The sequence below is a fragment of the Oncorhynchus gorbuscha genome, linkage group LG06, assembly GCF_021184085.1.
Source record: "Oncorhynchus gorbuscha isolate QuinsamMale2020 ecotype Even-year linkage group LG06, OgorEven_v1.0, whole genome shotgun sequence".
NCBI lineage: Eukaryota > Metazoa > Chordata > Actinopteri > Salmoniformes > Salmonidae > Oncorhynchus > Oncorhynchus gorbuscha.
This window is the reverse complement of record NC_060178.1, coordinates 33,450,864-33,463,074: the sequence shown is the minus strand read 5'-3', so window position 1 is coordinate 33,463,074 and position 12,211 is coordinate 33,450,864. Positions and strand designations below refer to the sequence as shown.

Genomic DNA, 12,211 nt, shown 5'->3' with positions numbered 1-12,211 from the left:
ACTTAACGAGACATTACTAAGACACAGACTCCAGATCAGATTTGGGCATACAATATTAACGCACTGATTACTTAACGAGACGTTACTAAGACACAGACTCTGGATCAGATTTGAGCAGACAATATTAACTCACTGATTACTTAACGAGACGTTACTAAGACACAGACTCCGGATCAGATTTGAGCAGACAATATTAACTCACTGATTACTTAACGAGACGTTACTAAGACACAGACTCCAGATCAACGAGTTGAGATTCAGAGGGTCATGAAAAAGGGTTTGTTCTGCATTTCTCCGCTTGATGAATTTCAAAGGGGTAAAGAAAACTGAGATTGCTCTGTTTCTGAGGCTAATTCCAAGAGACAAGGGGGTGTGAGGGGACATGGGGGTGTGAGGGGACATGGAGTAAGGGGACATGGGGGTGTGAGGGGACATGGGGGTGTGAGGGGACATGGGGGCAGGGACAGGCAAAGAACAAAGACAAAGATCATGCCCAGATACCTGTATTATTATATCACTTGTCAGTTCCTTTGGTATCTTCCAGTTGAATCATTTGAAGAGAATTGACGTCATTTCCACTACTCCATCTACTCCACAAAACCGCATTTTATGATAATCCAATAGGGTCGTTCTTGAATTGAGATGGCATTTGCATCCCTTGCATTTGAAACACTTTGAAATTACAAATAGCTACACGTCATATATGTTTTTGTTGATATTGAACTTTTGATTAATGACAAGTCCTTCATACTGCACAACGGTATGTTTATGCATTGTTTCGAGTGCTTAGGGTAAGTAAATTGGTGGGTAGAGTTCTTGTGACATGTTTTTGTTATTTAGAAATAAATATATATTATTTTAAATGCTAGACAGTGAACAACAGTATTTAATATATTGTATGGATTAATAAAAACAAAGAAGGCTATTAAAATGGTTTTATTTTACTAGTATAATGTGTGTCCCTCAGTTTTCTGCATTGGTGTTAATGCCTTCAAAATCACTGGTTACAAAGATATACAAGGACCTTGAGCATTCTCTCCAGTAGCAAACTCTTATCGGGGAGAGATCTATATGAAATAAAATTATTAGATAATCACACCATTTTTAGCATGTCATACATTTAAGGGTTTATTTGTGTGTCTAAATCCAAAGAGTTACTTGGTGTTAGCAAATTGAAAATGAAGGGAAATACCATTGTGAGAATTGTTAATCATGTCACTTTTTTAGTAAATGAATAAATTGTTTGGTCCTCACAAGGATAGTAGAAGAAACGTGTGTGTGTGTGTGTGTGTGTGTGTGTGTGTGTGTGTGTGTGTGTGTGTGTGTGTGTGTGTGTGTGTGTGTGTGTGTGTGTGTGTGTGTGTGTGTGTGTGTGTGTGTGTGTGTGTGTGTGTGTGTGTGTGTGTGTGTGTGTGTGTGTGCGTGCGTGCGTGCGCGTGTATGTAGAGTTGGCTAGGGGATGGGTGTAGGTGCCTAGGTGTATGTTGCAGAGAGAGAGAGAGAGAGAGTGAGAGAGAGAGAGAGAGAGAGAGAGAGAGAGAGAGAGAGAGAGAGAGAGAGAGAGAGAGAGAGAGAGAGAGAGAGAGAGAGAGAGAGAGAGAGAGAGAGAGAGAGAGAGAGAGAGAGAGAGAAATTTGAACCATGCTTGCAGAGAGCCATGGCTTTAGAGAGGGATATAGGGGTGAGAGAGAACAGGGGAGCGTGACGAAGAGAGGGAGAGAAGGATTTGCAACAGAGAGGAGAGAGAGGGGGCAGTGATACTCAGTGACAGAGTACCATATACACTCACATGCGCACACACCCTCTCTCTCTCTTTTTTTCCGCTCTCTCTGTGTACGCGTGTCTGTAAATCACTCATTCAGTTTAGTCACTGTTGTGGGGGAAATGGTGAGAGGACCTCCAAACCTATCATCCAGTCTATGACCTACGGTAAGAACTGGTTTTCAACCTGTCTGTCTCTACACATCCTTTTCTCATTCCCTCTCATCACTCTCTCTCTCGGGGCTTTGTCCCTCCCTAGTTCTATTCTATTCTTTTCTCTCTCTTTCCCCATGTCTCTCTTTCTTTCTGTCGGTTCTTTCTCCCTCTACTCTGGGCCGAAGCCAGGTTGAGGCCTCTGGGGCGCCCCATCACAGTTTGCTCTCTCTCTGTCACGGTCCATTGGGGACATCAGGGGGTACAATTCATGTGTTGAGCATTGGAGTGGAACCGGTGGAAACATCTGTCTGACATGAGTTGTCAGTATTCATTTGACATTGATGACGATGTTCATCATCAGTATAATCAGTGCTGTTACCGATTATTTGTTGTAGAAATAGTGGGTGATGGTGTAATCTATTCATTTTCTGGTTGTTGTTCCTGAATCTTATTTCAAATGTACTCATTTAGCACTGTATTTAGAAATAGGCACGTGTCCATGATCAGACAGCTTTTCAGTTTGTCTATGTACTTGTTTTGTGGTCGTTAGCCAACAGTCGAAGTTTCAAAACGTTCTAACATGAAAAAGAATGCAGAAAGATGGAGCGTCTCTGTCTGAATTGAATATCTTTTGACATGTTCAGTGAATGTTGGAGAATGCCTTTGAGGTCTCCTGCTGTAAGACTGTTTGTTGTCCTGTAATTCATATTTATTCACACAATATCCAGGTAAGTTATCTGCACTGTATAAAGTGTTTCTTAGTTCAATTTCCCTTAAGGAATAAAACAGCAGAGAAAAGTTACAGGGCTTCATTCATTCGCAAACGTTGCTTTGAAACGTTTAAAAAAAAGAATGTATCGGACACTATTCAATCTGTGTCGTTGAAGCGGTACAGATTGCTCGATAGACATTTTAAGGTAATTCCGGATTGAGTCAATATATGCAGCGTTTACCGTGAATGACATATGCAGCGTTTATTGTGAATGTGGTCTCCGCTAACACAGGAACACAGCGTTTAAATGTAAATCACGCTGTACCAGGCCTTCTTAACTAGCACTCGTATTTTACCTCCCCATGCAAACTTTTTCATCATGTGGGTGCTAGCAAGCTAACAAGCATACTAGGTACTGCTAGTTATAAACAGCCAATCTAAAGGGCTGGAAGCTTTAGTGAGCTTCGATTGGGCAAATAGCGCTGCGACATCACGTAGTATTTGCATAAAGTTCAGCTTTCCCCAACTTTGGTTCCGCCCTGGTCATGCTCCCTCGCCAATGCTCTCATCGCCCAATGGTCCCCCCCGCCCACTTCGTTTCCCTCCAGTGAAAATGAATGGAGCCTCCATTGTTTCATCGCCCTCCTCATGTTATATTAACATGTACTGTCATGTTTAACTTCAGCGATACGGATTGAAAAGAGCCCGACATTTCATGGGCTTGGAAATCTCCTTTGATATTGGGAATGCTAATGCTAGTGAATGTGTTTTGAAAAATCTAAATATGCTTTGACTTGTTAGGTTATGAAATGAATGAGGTGTCTTTCAATTACGAACATTCTGAAGCCGTGAGATGAGGTAGAAGTTCTATTATATTGCAGTACATTATCTTGAGCAGGGTTTCCCAAACTCACTCCTGCCCCCAGTGTGCACGCTCTGGTTTTTGCCCTAGAACTACACAGCTGATTCAAATCATCAAAGCTTGATGAGGAGTTGGTCATTTGAATCTGCTGTGTAGTGATAGGGCTAAAAAAACTAACCGTGCACCCAGGGGTGGCCCCAGGACCGAGTTTAGGAAACCCTGATTTAGAGTGCACTGTGTTTGCTGGTTTGTCCCCGAAATTCAGATAGCATTGAAATGACGGACAGCAAGACTCAGTGAAAAAGATTAGTGGGACTTGACTATGGTCAATTATTTCATTACCACACCATTCCAGTCATGTGATGTTACACATGGTGTCAAAAAAAACAAAGTCTCTATTGTTTGATAAAGCCTATATCAGACATTGGTCTTTGCTGCTTAACAGCATGTCTATGACTGGCATATAGTAAGACAAGAATGTAAGACACATTTCTATAAAATATAATTGCTATCAGTGGGTAGACGTAGGACAGGTAGATATGGATATGGACCAGTGTGTGTGTGGGTGTGTGTGTCTCTATGGGGGACATTATTCGCTTAATACTTCAACATACAAACAGACCATTGGACACATACTCACACCGGAGAACAGCACTACCTAACATACTGCTGTAGAATCACTTCATTGAGTGCACAGGGTGACAGTTCTGATTTCTCTACTTTCTGGAAAGTTGGTATAATTGTTTTGTAACTGGTTTATTACTTGTACCTGCTGACAAATTGTAAGACATACAGAAAGAGGTCTGGTGAAGAGGTCATTGGCAGTATGACGTGTTCAATTCTGTTCTTCCGTCTATGGCCAGATTGTTGTTCTTGTGTTTGTTTGCCACATCCTGTCCTCTTCTCTGTCCTATTGATGTTATCTTGACCTCAGTTCCTGTCTACCTAACACATAGAGATGACTATGACTATGATGACAATCATCTATGCCATTTTCTCTCTCTCTCACAAGGACACAGGAAGACTGATTTTTTCACAGAGGACATTCGTCAGTCAGTCCATAACTGGACACCAGGGCTGTCTGAGAGTCTGGAGGCATCAGGCCTGTGGTTGTGTATGGACTGCTGCTGCACTAAAACAGAGAGGTGGATTAACACACAACCCTGACACACGGACAAACTCAGTCTGTTCCCAAAGCGGTGGCCATGTCGTCTCCCTCTCTTCCCATGCCCTCCCTCCCCCCCAGTCCACTGGCCATGGAGTACCTCAATGACTTTGACCTCCTCAAGTTTGAGGTGAAGCCTGACAGTCCTCCTCTTCCTCCCTCCTGTACGCTCCCCAAGACTGGCCTCCCCCTCGATCCCTCCAGTTCCCCCGGCCCCTACACTAACCACCCTCCCCAGGACTCCAGCCTCAGCTCCAGCCCATACAACTCCCTGCCCCCCTCTCCAACGCTGAGCGATGCCCACCCACCTCCCTCAGCCTCCTCCTCCCTCTCTTCTTCCTCCTCCTCCTCCATCTCCTTTCCCCTGTCCATCTCAAACAGCTACACCTCTGGCATCAGTTCGGGCTCTCAGGGGAATATGGAGGGTAGCCCCTCCCATGGGGGTGCCCAGGGTCCTAACCCTGCTTCTTTGGAAGACCTGATCTGGCTGGCAGCACTGCAGCAACAGTTTGGAGGGGAGCCGGGGGGGCCTGCATCCCTGTTGGGGACATTGGGAGGAGGGCCAGAGCGGGGAGACAGAGAGAGGGGGCCGGTTGGCAGCTTCCTGGGCTGTGAGGACGCAGTGGAGGCTCTACTGAACTCAGCTGCTGCAGCTGTTAGCTCGCAGGTATGTAACACTGTCCAACTTGTCTAAGGATGTCTGTAAATAATATGTTGTTATTCTCTTCTGATAGTGGGTTCGTAATAACATGTATAGACTATAATCAGTGTTTCTATTTCTCTCTCTCAACCTCTTTCCAACCCTCCACTACATCTCTTCTCTCTCTCAGTTTCCAGTGCTTTCCCAGAGTTCCAGCAGTAACCTCGGGGATTCAGGAAGTGACAGTGGAGGTGACATCTCCTGCTCCAAGGGGACAGATATGTGCCACCGTCCACTCCTCTACCTCTCCTCTGGCCCCCAATCACTCCCGAACGCCAACCCTTCCTCGGCAACCTACCCACAACCCCAGAGCCCCTCTGGCCGACTTCATCACCATCACCCACATCATCATCATCATCACCACCCTCACCACCCCATGCATGGCCATCATCTTCACCATCATCATCACCTCCACGTAATTGATGGGGTCAGGGGGCGTGACAGTATGCAACAAAAGATGGTAGAATAACTGAGATAAGGGTCACTGTGGGAAGGCTAGCAACAATAGCACAACACCGGTGGGAGCTGGAGCATATGAGAGAGGCGAGGGAGAGGTGATAGAGGGATCATGCTGTAAGGGATTGGGATTAAACCATTAGAACATGATTATGGGTGCATGTCGTGTACCTGCTAAAAGTATTGAAAGCATGCCTCAACGCTGAGATGACAATGAGTTTGGCTGAAGACCTTACATGTTTAAAAATGCATTACTTGTCCTGCAGGCGCAAGTGCAGAATATGGAATTAAATGTAATAATAGATGCATGTATTTGTAATGCGTCAACGTTGATAAATGGACTGTGTTAAAGCTAACACTTACTAGGCTACATCAATTATTCCAGGGTCTCCCCTGGCTTTGCAAGAGTAAAGGGTGCTGTGTGTGGGGCTGCTAGTGCTGCTGTATATGGTTCAGTACTGTACTATAGCTGCATTCCCCATCCAGGTGTCTGAGAGAATCTCTATGTACAGTGTGTGAAGCACAGGGTGAGCTTATGATAATATCTGCTATTATTGCCGTGTATAATCCTGATTACTGTCACTCACACTCAGTCAGATTACCTGACAGATTATGGACATGTGCGGCCAAAATGTGCCTCCTGACACAAACAGTTAGGCACACTTACATCACACACAACCACATATGCACAACTCAGACACACACACACAAACAATCACAGAATCATTCTTAAATAGACGAGCAGACTGTAATCTAATATCAGTATTACGTATAGGCCTATTTATAACTAGTCCACCATACCAGCTCCATCGTATTTCCTACTATACGTAAGTCAGACAAACATGTTTAAGTCCTCTCCACAACTGAAATTCATGTCAACATTTTGAAGTAAGCATCTCTCTCCACCTCTTCCTGTGTGCAGTGTGGCGGGGTGGATGAACGTTTCTCGGACGAGCAGCTAGTGAGCCTGTCAGTGCGGGAGCTGAACAGACACCTGCGTGGCGTCAGTAAGGACGAGGTGGTGCGTCTCAAGCAGAAACGCCGTACGCTAAAGAACCGAGGCTACGCCCAGTCCTGCCGCTACAAACGCTTGCAGCACCGCCACGCACTGGAGTCCGAGAAACACGTCCTCACACAACAGGTAGGATACACACACACAATAACAACAACACACCATTGCCAACAATTCCAAAATAATAGCTCTAAGAACTCTCTAATCTCTCTGTCTCTCTCCTGTCTGTCTCTCTCCTGTCTGTCTCTCTCCTGTCTGTCTCTCTCCCCTCTGTCTCACTCCTGTCTGTCTCTTTTCTGTCTGTCTCTCTCCTCTCTGTCTCTCTCCTGTCTGTCTCTCTCCCCTCTGTCTCACTCCTGTCTGTCTGTCTGTCTCTCTCCTCTCTGCTGTCTGTCTCTTTCTGTCTCACTCCTGTCTGTCTCTCTGCTGTCTGTCTCTTTTCTGTCTGACTCTCCTCTCTGCCTCTCTCCTGTCTGTCTCTTTTCTGTCTGTCTCTCTCCTGTCTGTCTCCCTCCACTCTGCCTCTCTCCTCTCTGTCTCTCTCCTGTCTGTCTCCCTCCACTCTGTCTCTCTCCTGTCTGTCTCTCTCCTGTCTGTCTCTTTTCTATCTGTCTCTCTCCGCTCTGCCTCTCTCCTCTCTGTCTCTCTCCTGTCTGTCTCTTTTCTGTCTGTCTCTCTCCTGTCTGTCTCCCTCCACTCTGTCTCTCTCCTGTCTGTCTCTTTTCTATCTGTCTCTCTCCTCTCTGCCTCTCTCCTCTCTGTCTCTCTCCTGTCTGTCTCTTTTCTGTCTGTCTCTCTCCTGTCTGTCTCCCTCCACTCTGTCTCTCTCCTGTCTTTCTCTCTCCTGTCTGTCTCTTTTCTATCTGTCTCTCTCCTCTCTGCCTCTCTCCTCTCTGTCTCTCTCCTGACTGTCTCTTTTCTGTCTGTCTCTCTCCTGTCTGTCTCCCTCCACTCTGTCTCTCTCCTGTCTGTCTCTCTCCTGTCTGTCTCTTTTCTGTCTGTCTCTCTCCTGTCTGTCTCCCTCCACTCTGCCTCTCTCCTCTCTGTCTCTCTCCTGTCTGTCTCTTTTCTGTCTGTCTCTCTCCTGTCTGTCTCCCTCCACTCTGTCTCTCTCCTGTCTGTCTCTCTCCTGTCTGTCTCCCTCCACTCTGCCTCTCTCCTCTCTGTCTCTCTCCTGTCTGTCTCTTTTCTGTCTGTCTCTCTCCTGTCTGTCTCCCTCCACTCTGTCTCTCTCCTGTCTGTCTCTCTCCTGTCTGTCTCTTTTCTATCTGTCTCTCTCCTCTCTGCCTCTCTCCTCTCTGTCTCTCTCCTGTCTGTCTCTTTCCTCAGTTGGAACAACTACAGTGTGAGCTCTCTCGGGTGCTGAGAGAAAGGGACGCCTACAAGGCTCGCTATGAGAAGCTCATCAGTACAAACAAGGCTCAACCTACCCGCGCCAACAACTCCCCCTCACCACCCCCTGATTACTTCCTCTGAGGATATACCCATGGTGGAGGACAAAAAAGTGAGAGATGTGAGCGGTGTGTGAAAGAGGAGGTCAGCCTAAATAAGGCTGTCACTGAGTAATCAGACTTGGGGAGGAAGGGAGGGAGGGTTTGGTGTGTGTTTGCGTGTGTGAAGGTTGGCAGATGGGTAGTGGGGTTAGGACAAGGTCCTATATGACTGTCAAATTAGCCCGCTGAGCAATCAGGTGGACTGTTAACTAAGGGTTAGAATCGATCCCTATATTTCTTCATAAACAGGACTAATGGTGAAAACTGATATCACTGTGACGTTCATAGTAGCACAAAGACCCAATGAGACATTTTCAGGATGCGTCCTGCGCTGGTGAAATCAGGGCATTGAAGGACACAGGTCATCCTCAGACTGACCAATGCGAAGCCAAGGGCTTGTCTTCAATAAAAAGCTCCATTGTATAATTCATCGCCCCTATCAACTGATCTATGCATATTTCTTTCAAGCAGAACAAATGAAAAGATGAACTTATGTCCAGACAATGGATGGGTTGAATCCATTCCCTGGCGACACACTGACAACACCCAACACAGTGTGATGGTGTAGGTCCGCTGGGCTCATTGGAAACCCAAAAGTCTGAGCAGTGCAGTGGTGCAGGATGTGTGGGGGTGTAGGATGATCTTCAAGTGTCCATGACATGCAGTTGTACTCACCAGCTATTATTTCACAGTTGCCTACCAAGACGTTTTAACTCACCAAGACATGTTACTCAACTATCACATTTGAAAGAAGAAGAATCATAGAAAAAGAATGTACAGGGATCATTTTCCTGAGAGTATTATTGTGGTTGTGCTAAATGAATATGGAGATACACTCATGTATAGAAGTTATGCATTTAGAAAAAGGTTGCAAACGAATCCATACTTTGCTTGTTGAAAGTAACAAAACTATGACAATGAAGAATAATTGCGGTGTGCTATCTGTGATTGGTGTTTTGTTTCAAGAGGATGAATGGACATCCCAAGAGAGCTCTTCTGTCAACTTGTACTGTCGGAACTCCACAATCAATCAGCTTTCCCACTAAGACGTGAAGCAAGAGACTGTGGTTGATGTAGTTGTTGTGGTCAATTTGGTCTGTACAAAGAAAATCCACAAAAAAAAGGCAGAGTGCAAAATGATATGTGTGACTGTGTACTGTCTTCCAACTTTGATATTACAATCTAGGGTGTGCTGAAAACACTTTTGTAAGAGAGCGACGACCATAATGCAACAAGCACCACAGAGCTGGACACTGTGGATTCTCAAAGACTGGGGTGAAATGAAAGACAATGCAGACATTCAGAGACATCCCGTGAAATTTGACCAGGATGGCGACATTAGAGCTATTTGTTTTGGCTAGGTGTAGGTTAATTAAGTGATTTATCTGTTTTATTTATTCACTTATTTATTCACAGTATTTATTCATTGTTTATTTATGTACCAATTCTTACTATTTTAATTTGACTGGTTTACAATTTCATCTACAAACTTAGTGTGTACTTTTATTTCCAAGCAGGATAAATCAATACTTCAATTATCTTTTTGATTATTTTCAACAGTTGGATTACAATCATTATTGCCATCATGGCTTATGCTCCTGTTGTAGTGTGGTTTCCTATGAAATAAAGACAATATTTTTACCATCCTTGGAAGCTATGTTTCCTTTCCACTGCTTCTCTGAATGTCTCTCTTTGTCTCCGTTTCACTTGTGCTTTAAACACCTAGTAATCCCTCCCTCGATCCCTTCTCTGTCCCTCCCACTTTTCCAATCTCCTGTAGACCTGTTCTATTTACTTCATCCGCTCTTCCATCTCCCTCTCCCTCTATGTCTCTGTCATTCTGTGTCCATCTATAGAGAGGCAGTGACCCTGGTTGAGCTCTGTTTGGGATGACCTCACCCTTGGCCCTGCCTCCCTCTCTGTGTCTCTCGCTCACTCTCTGGCCTGTATAATAGGGACAGGATTAGGGCTATAATAGCGCCCTGACTGCTCACTGCCGGAGTCCATTGTAGCATTGTGTGGAGAGGACGTACACAGAGTAACATGAACACTCACCCCACTCACAGTTACACACAGCCACACACACTCACATTCAGGCAGGCACACAACACATATGTTAAAATACACACAGTTTCCAGTGATGCGTAAATGAATTCACATTCGTACAATCTCAGCTTGAAAATATTCAAGGTGAAAAATGTAAATGTGTTTTTTTCCCCTCTGTAAAATGATCTTTGCAGAGAGTGGGATAGAGAGAGACGAGAAACAGACACTAGCACTGGTGGACTTACCATTAAGGAGAAGAGGCAATTGCCTCAGGCCCGACATCATCAAGGGGCCTCCAGATCCCACGAATAAAAAATAAATAAAAAATATAAAAATATACAAAATAATACAAAAATAATTTCTCCGCTTGAGGCCCCCCCAAGCTCCACTCGAGAAATAATAATAAAATTAAAAATCTGTCTGTTTAAGCTAGAGATATATACGGTATGGCTTTTTTTACCCCTTTTTTCGTGACATCCAATCGGTAGTTACTGTCTTGTCCCATCGCTGCAACCCCTATTGACTCGGAAGAAGGCCAAGATCAAGAACCATGCGTCCTCCACAACACGACCCTGCCAAGCCGCACTGCTTCTTGACACACTGGTTGCTTATCCCAGAAGCCAGCCGCACCAACGTGTCAGAGGAAACAATGTCCAGCTGGCGACCGAGGTCAGCTTACATGCACCCAGCCCGCCACAAGGAGTCACTAGAGTAACAAGGACAAGGAAATCCCGGCCAGCCAAACCCTCCCCTAACCCAGATGACCCTTGGCCAATTGTGCACCGTCAATTGTGCGCCGCCTCACGCCTTGTGCTCCCAGTCACGGCCAGTCACGGCCAGCTGAACCCAGTTCTGTAGTGACGCCTCAAGCACTGCGATGCACCACTCGAGAGGACCTGAAGTCACTGGGCCGAAAAACGAATGTGCTGTTTTATATCTCTCAGATACAAGACAGACACATCAAAACATACTTCCTTTTGATTACATTTTTAACTATTGATTTTTCCATGAATTAGTCTGTTATTCAATGCGTTTCTATAGGCTAATAGCAATAAGGCCAAATTCAATGTTTCATCAAATCGTTTTTATATATATTCTTTTATACCTACAGCGGTCCTAAACTTTTAACTTACATAGCAAAATTATCCTTGGTATGGTCATCTTAAAACAATTCCATGTTATCTTAGTAGTAAAATCTCAACTAAACATAGTCTGCAAAAAAATGTAATAAAGATTGCATGCTTGCTGAAGTAGGCCTATAGCCTATAGTGTTACCTGAAATTGAATTTTAGGAATGCTCATCTATGTGGTAGGCCTACCATTTGTAAAACACAAAAAAAGACCGGGGTGTAGCCTACTATATCGGTCCGCAATGGAATTTTAAGCCCATCCATGTGGTGGGCCCACTGTTTGTAAAACAGACAGTTGCCATGGCTTTATTAGACTGGCATTTGCCTGGGGCTTCCAGATTACTAATTTCGCCGCTGCACGCTAGAGATTTAGATAATATGAGAGGAGAGAAACAGAGAGAAAGAGAGACAGACAGCTGGACACAGAGAGACAAACATAGATTGAGAGAGAGAGAGAGAGAGAGAGAGAGAGAGAGAGAGAGAGAGAGAGAGAGAGAGAGAGAGAGAGAGAGAGAGAGAGAGAGAGAGAGAGAGAGAGAGAGAGAGAGAGAGAGAGAGAGAGAGAGAGAGAGAGAGAGAGAGAGAGAGACAGAGAGAATATGTTAGAATTGAGATGTTATCAGGCCAAGCCTCAGGGATAAGGTGACTGCAGAAACACACACAAATATTAGCACATGTACAGTAGTAGTAGGTTGTATGCCCAAAGACTTAAATATGC

General features: G+C 44.8%; 1 protein-coding gene across 2 annotated transcripts; it reads left to right on the top strand.

Annotated features, from left to right (window-relative positions):
* Positions 1 to 1,702: 1,702 nt before the first annotated feature.
* On the top strand, positions 1,703 to 9,970 carry LOC124037873 (transcription factor MafA-like). 2 transcript variants are annotated; one of them, XM_046353052.1, is made up of 5 exons: positions 1,703 to 1,929; positions 4,511 to 5,323; positions 5,487 to 5,771; positions 6,735 to 6,953; positions 8,154 to 9,970. In XM_046353052.1, the coding sequence occupies exons 2-5, from the start codon at positions 4,697 to 4,699 to the stop codon at positions 8,298 to 8,300; spliced, it is 1,278 nt and encodes a 425-aa protein (XP_046209008.1). In that variant the 5' UTR covers positions 1,703 to 1,929; positions 4,511 to 4,696; the 3' UTR covers positions 8,301 to 9,970. The 2 variants fall into 2 exon arrangements, with proteins under 2 accessions (XP_046209008.1, XP_046209007.1); XM_046353051.1 differs by having other exon boundaries at positions 4,504 to 5,323.
* The last annotated feature ends 2,241 nt before the right edge of the window (positions 9,971 to 12,211 follow it).

What these genes read in the sequence shown, in the direction of transcription:
- LOC124037873 (XM_046353052.1), top strand. Translation starts at nt 4,697, where the DNA reads ATGTCGTCTCCCTCTCTTCCCATGCCCTCCCTCCCCCCCAGTCCACTG. An exon ending in CTGCAGCTGTTAGCTCGCAG is followed by an intron (nt 5,324 to 5,486) that starts GTATGTAACACT and finishes TCTCTCTCTCAG; the next exon opens with TTTCCAGTGCTTTCCCAGAG. An exon ending in AACACGTCCTCACACAACAG is followed by an intron (nt 6,954 to 8,153) that starts GTAGGATACACA and finishes CTCTTTCCTCAG; the next exon opens with TTGGAACAACTACAGTGTGA.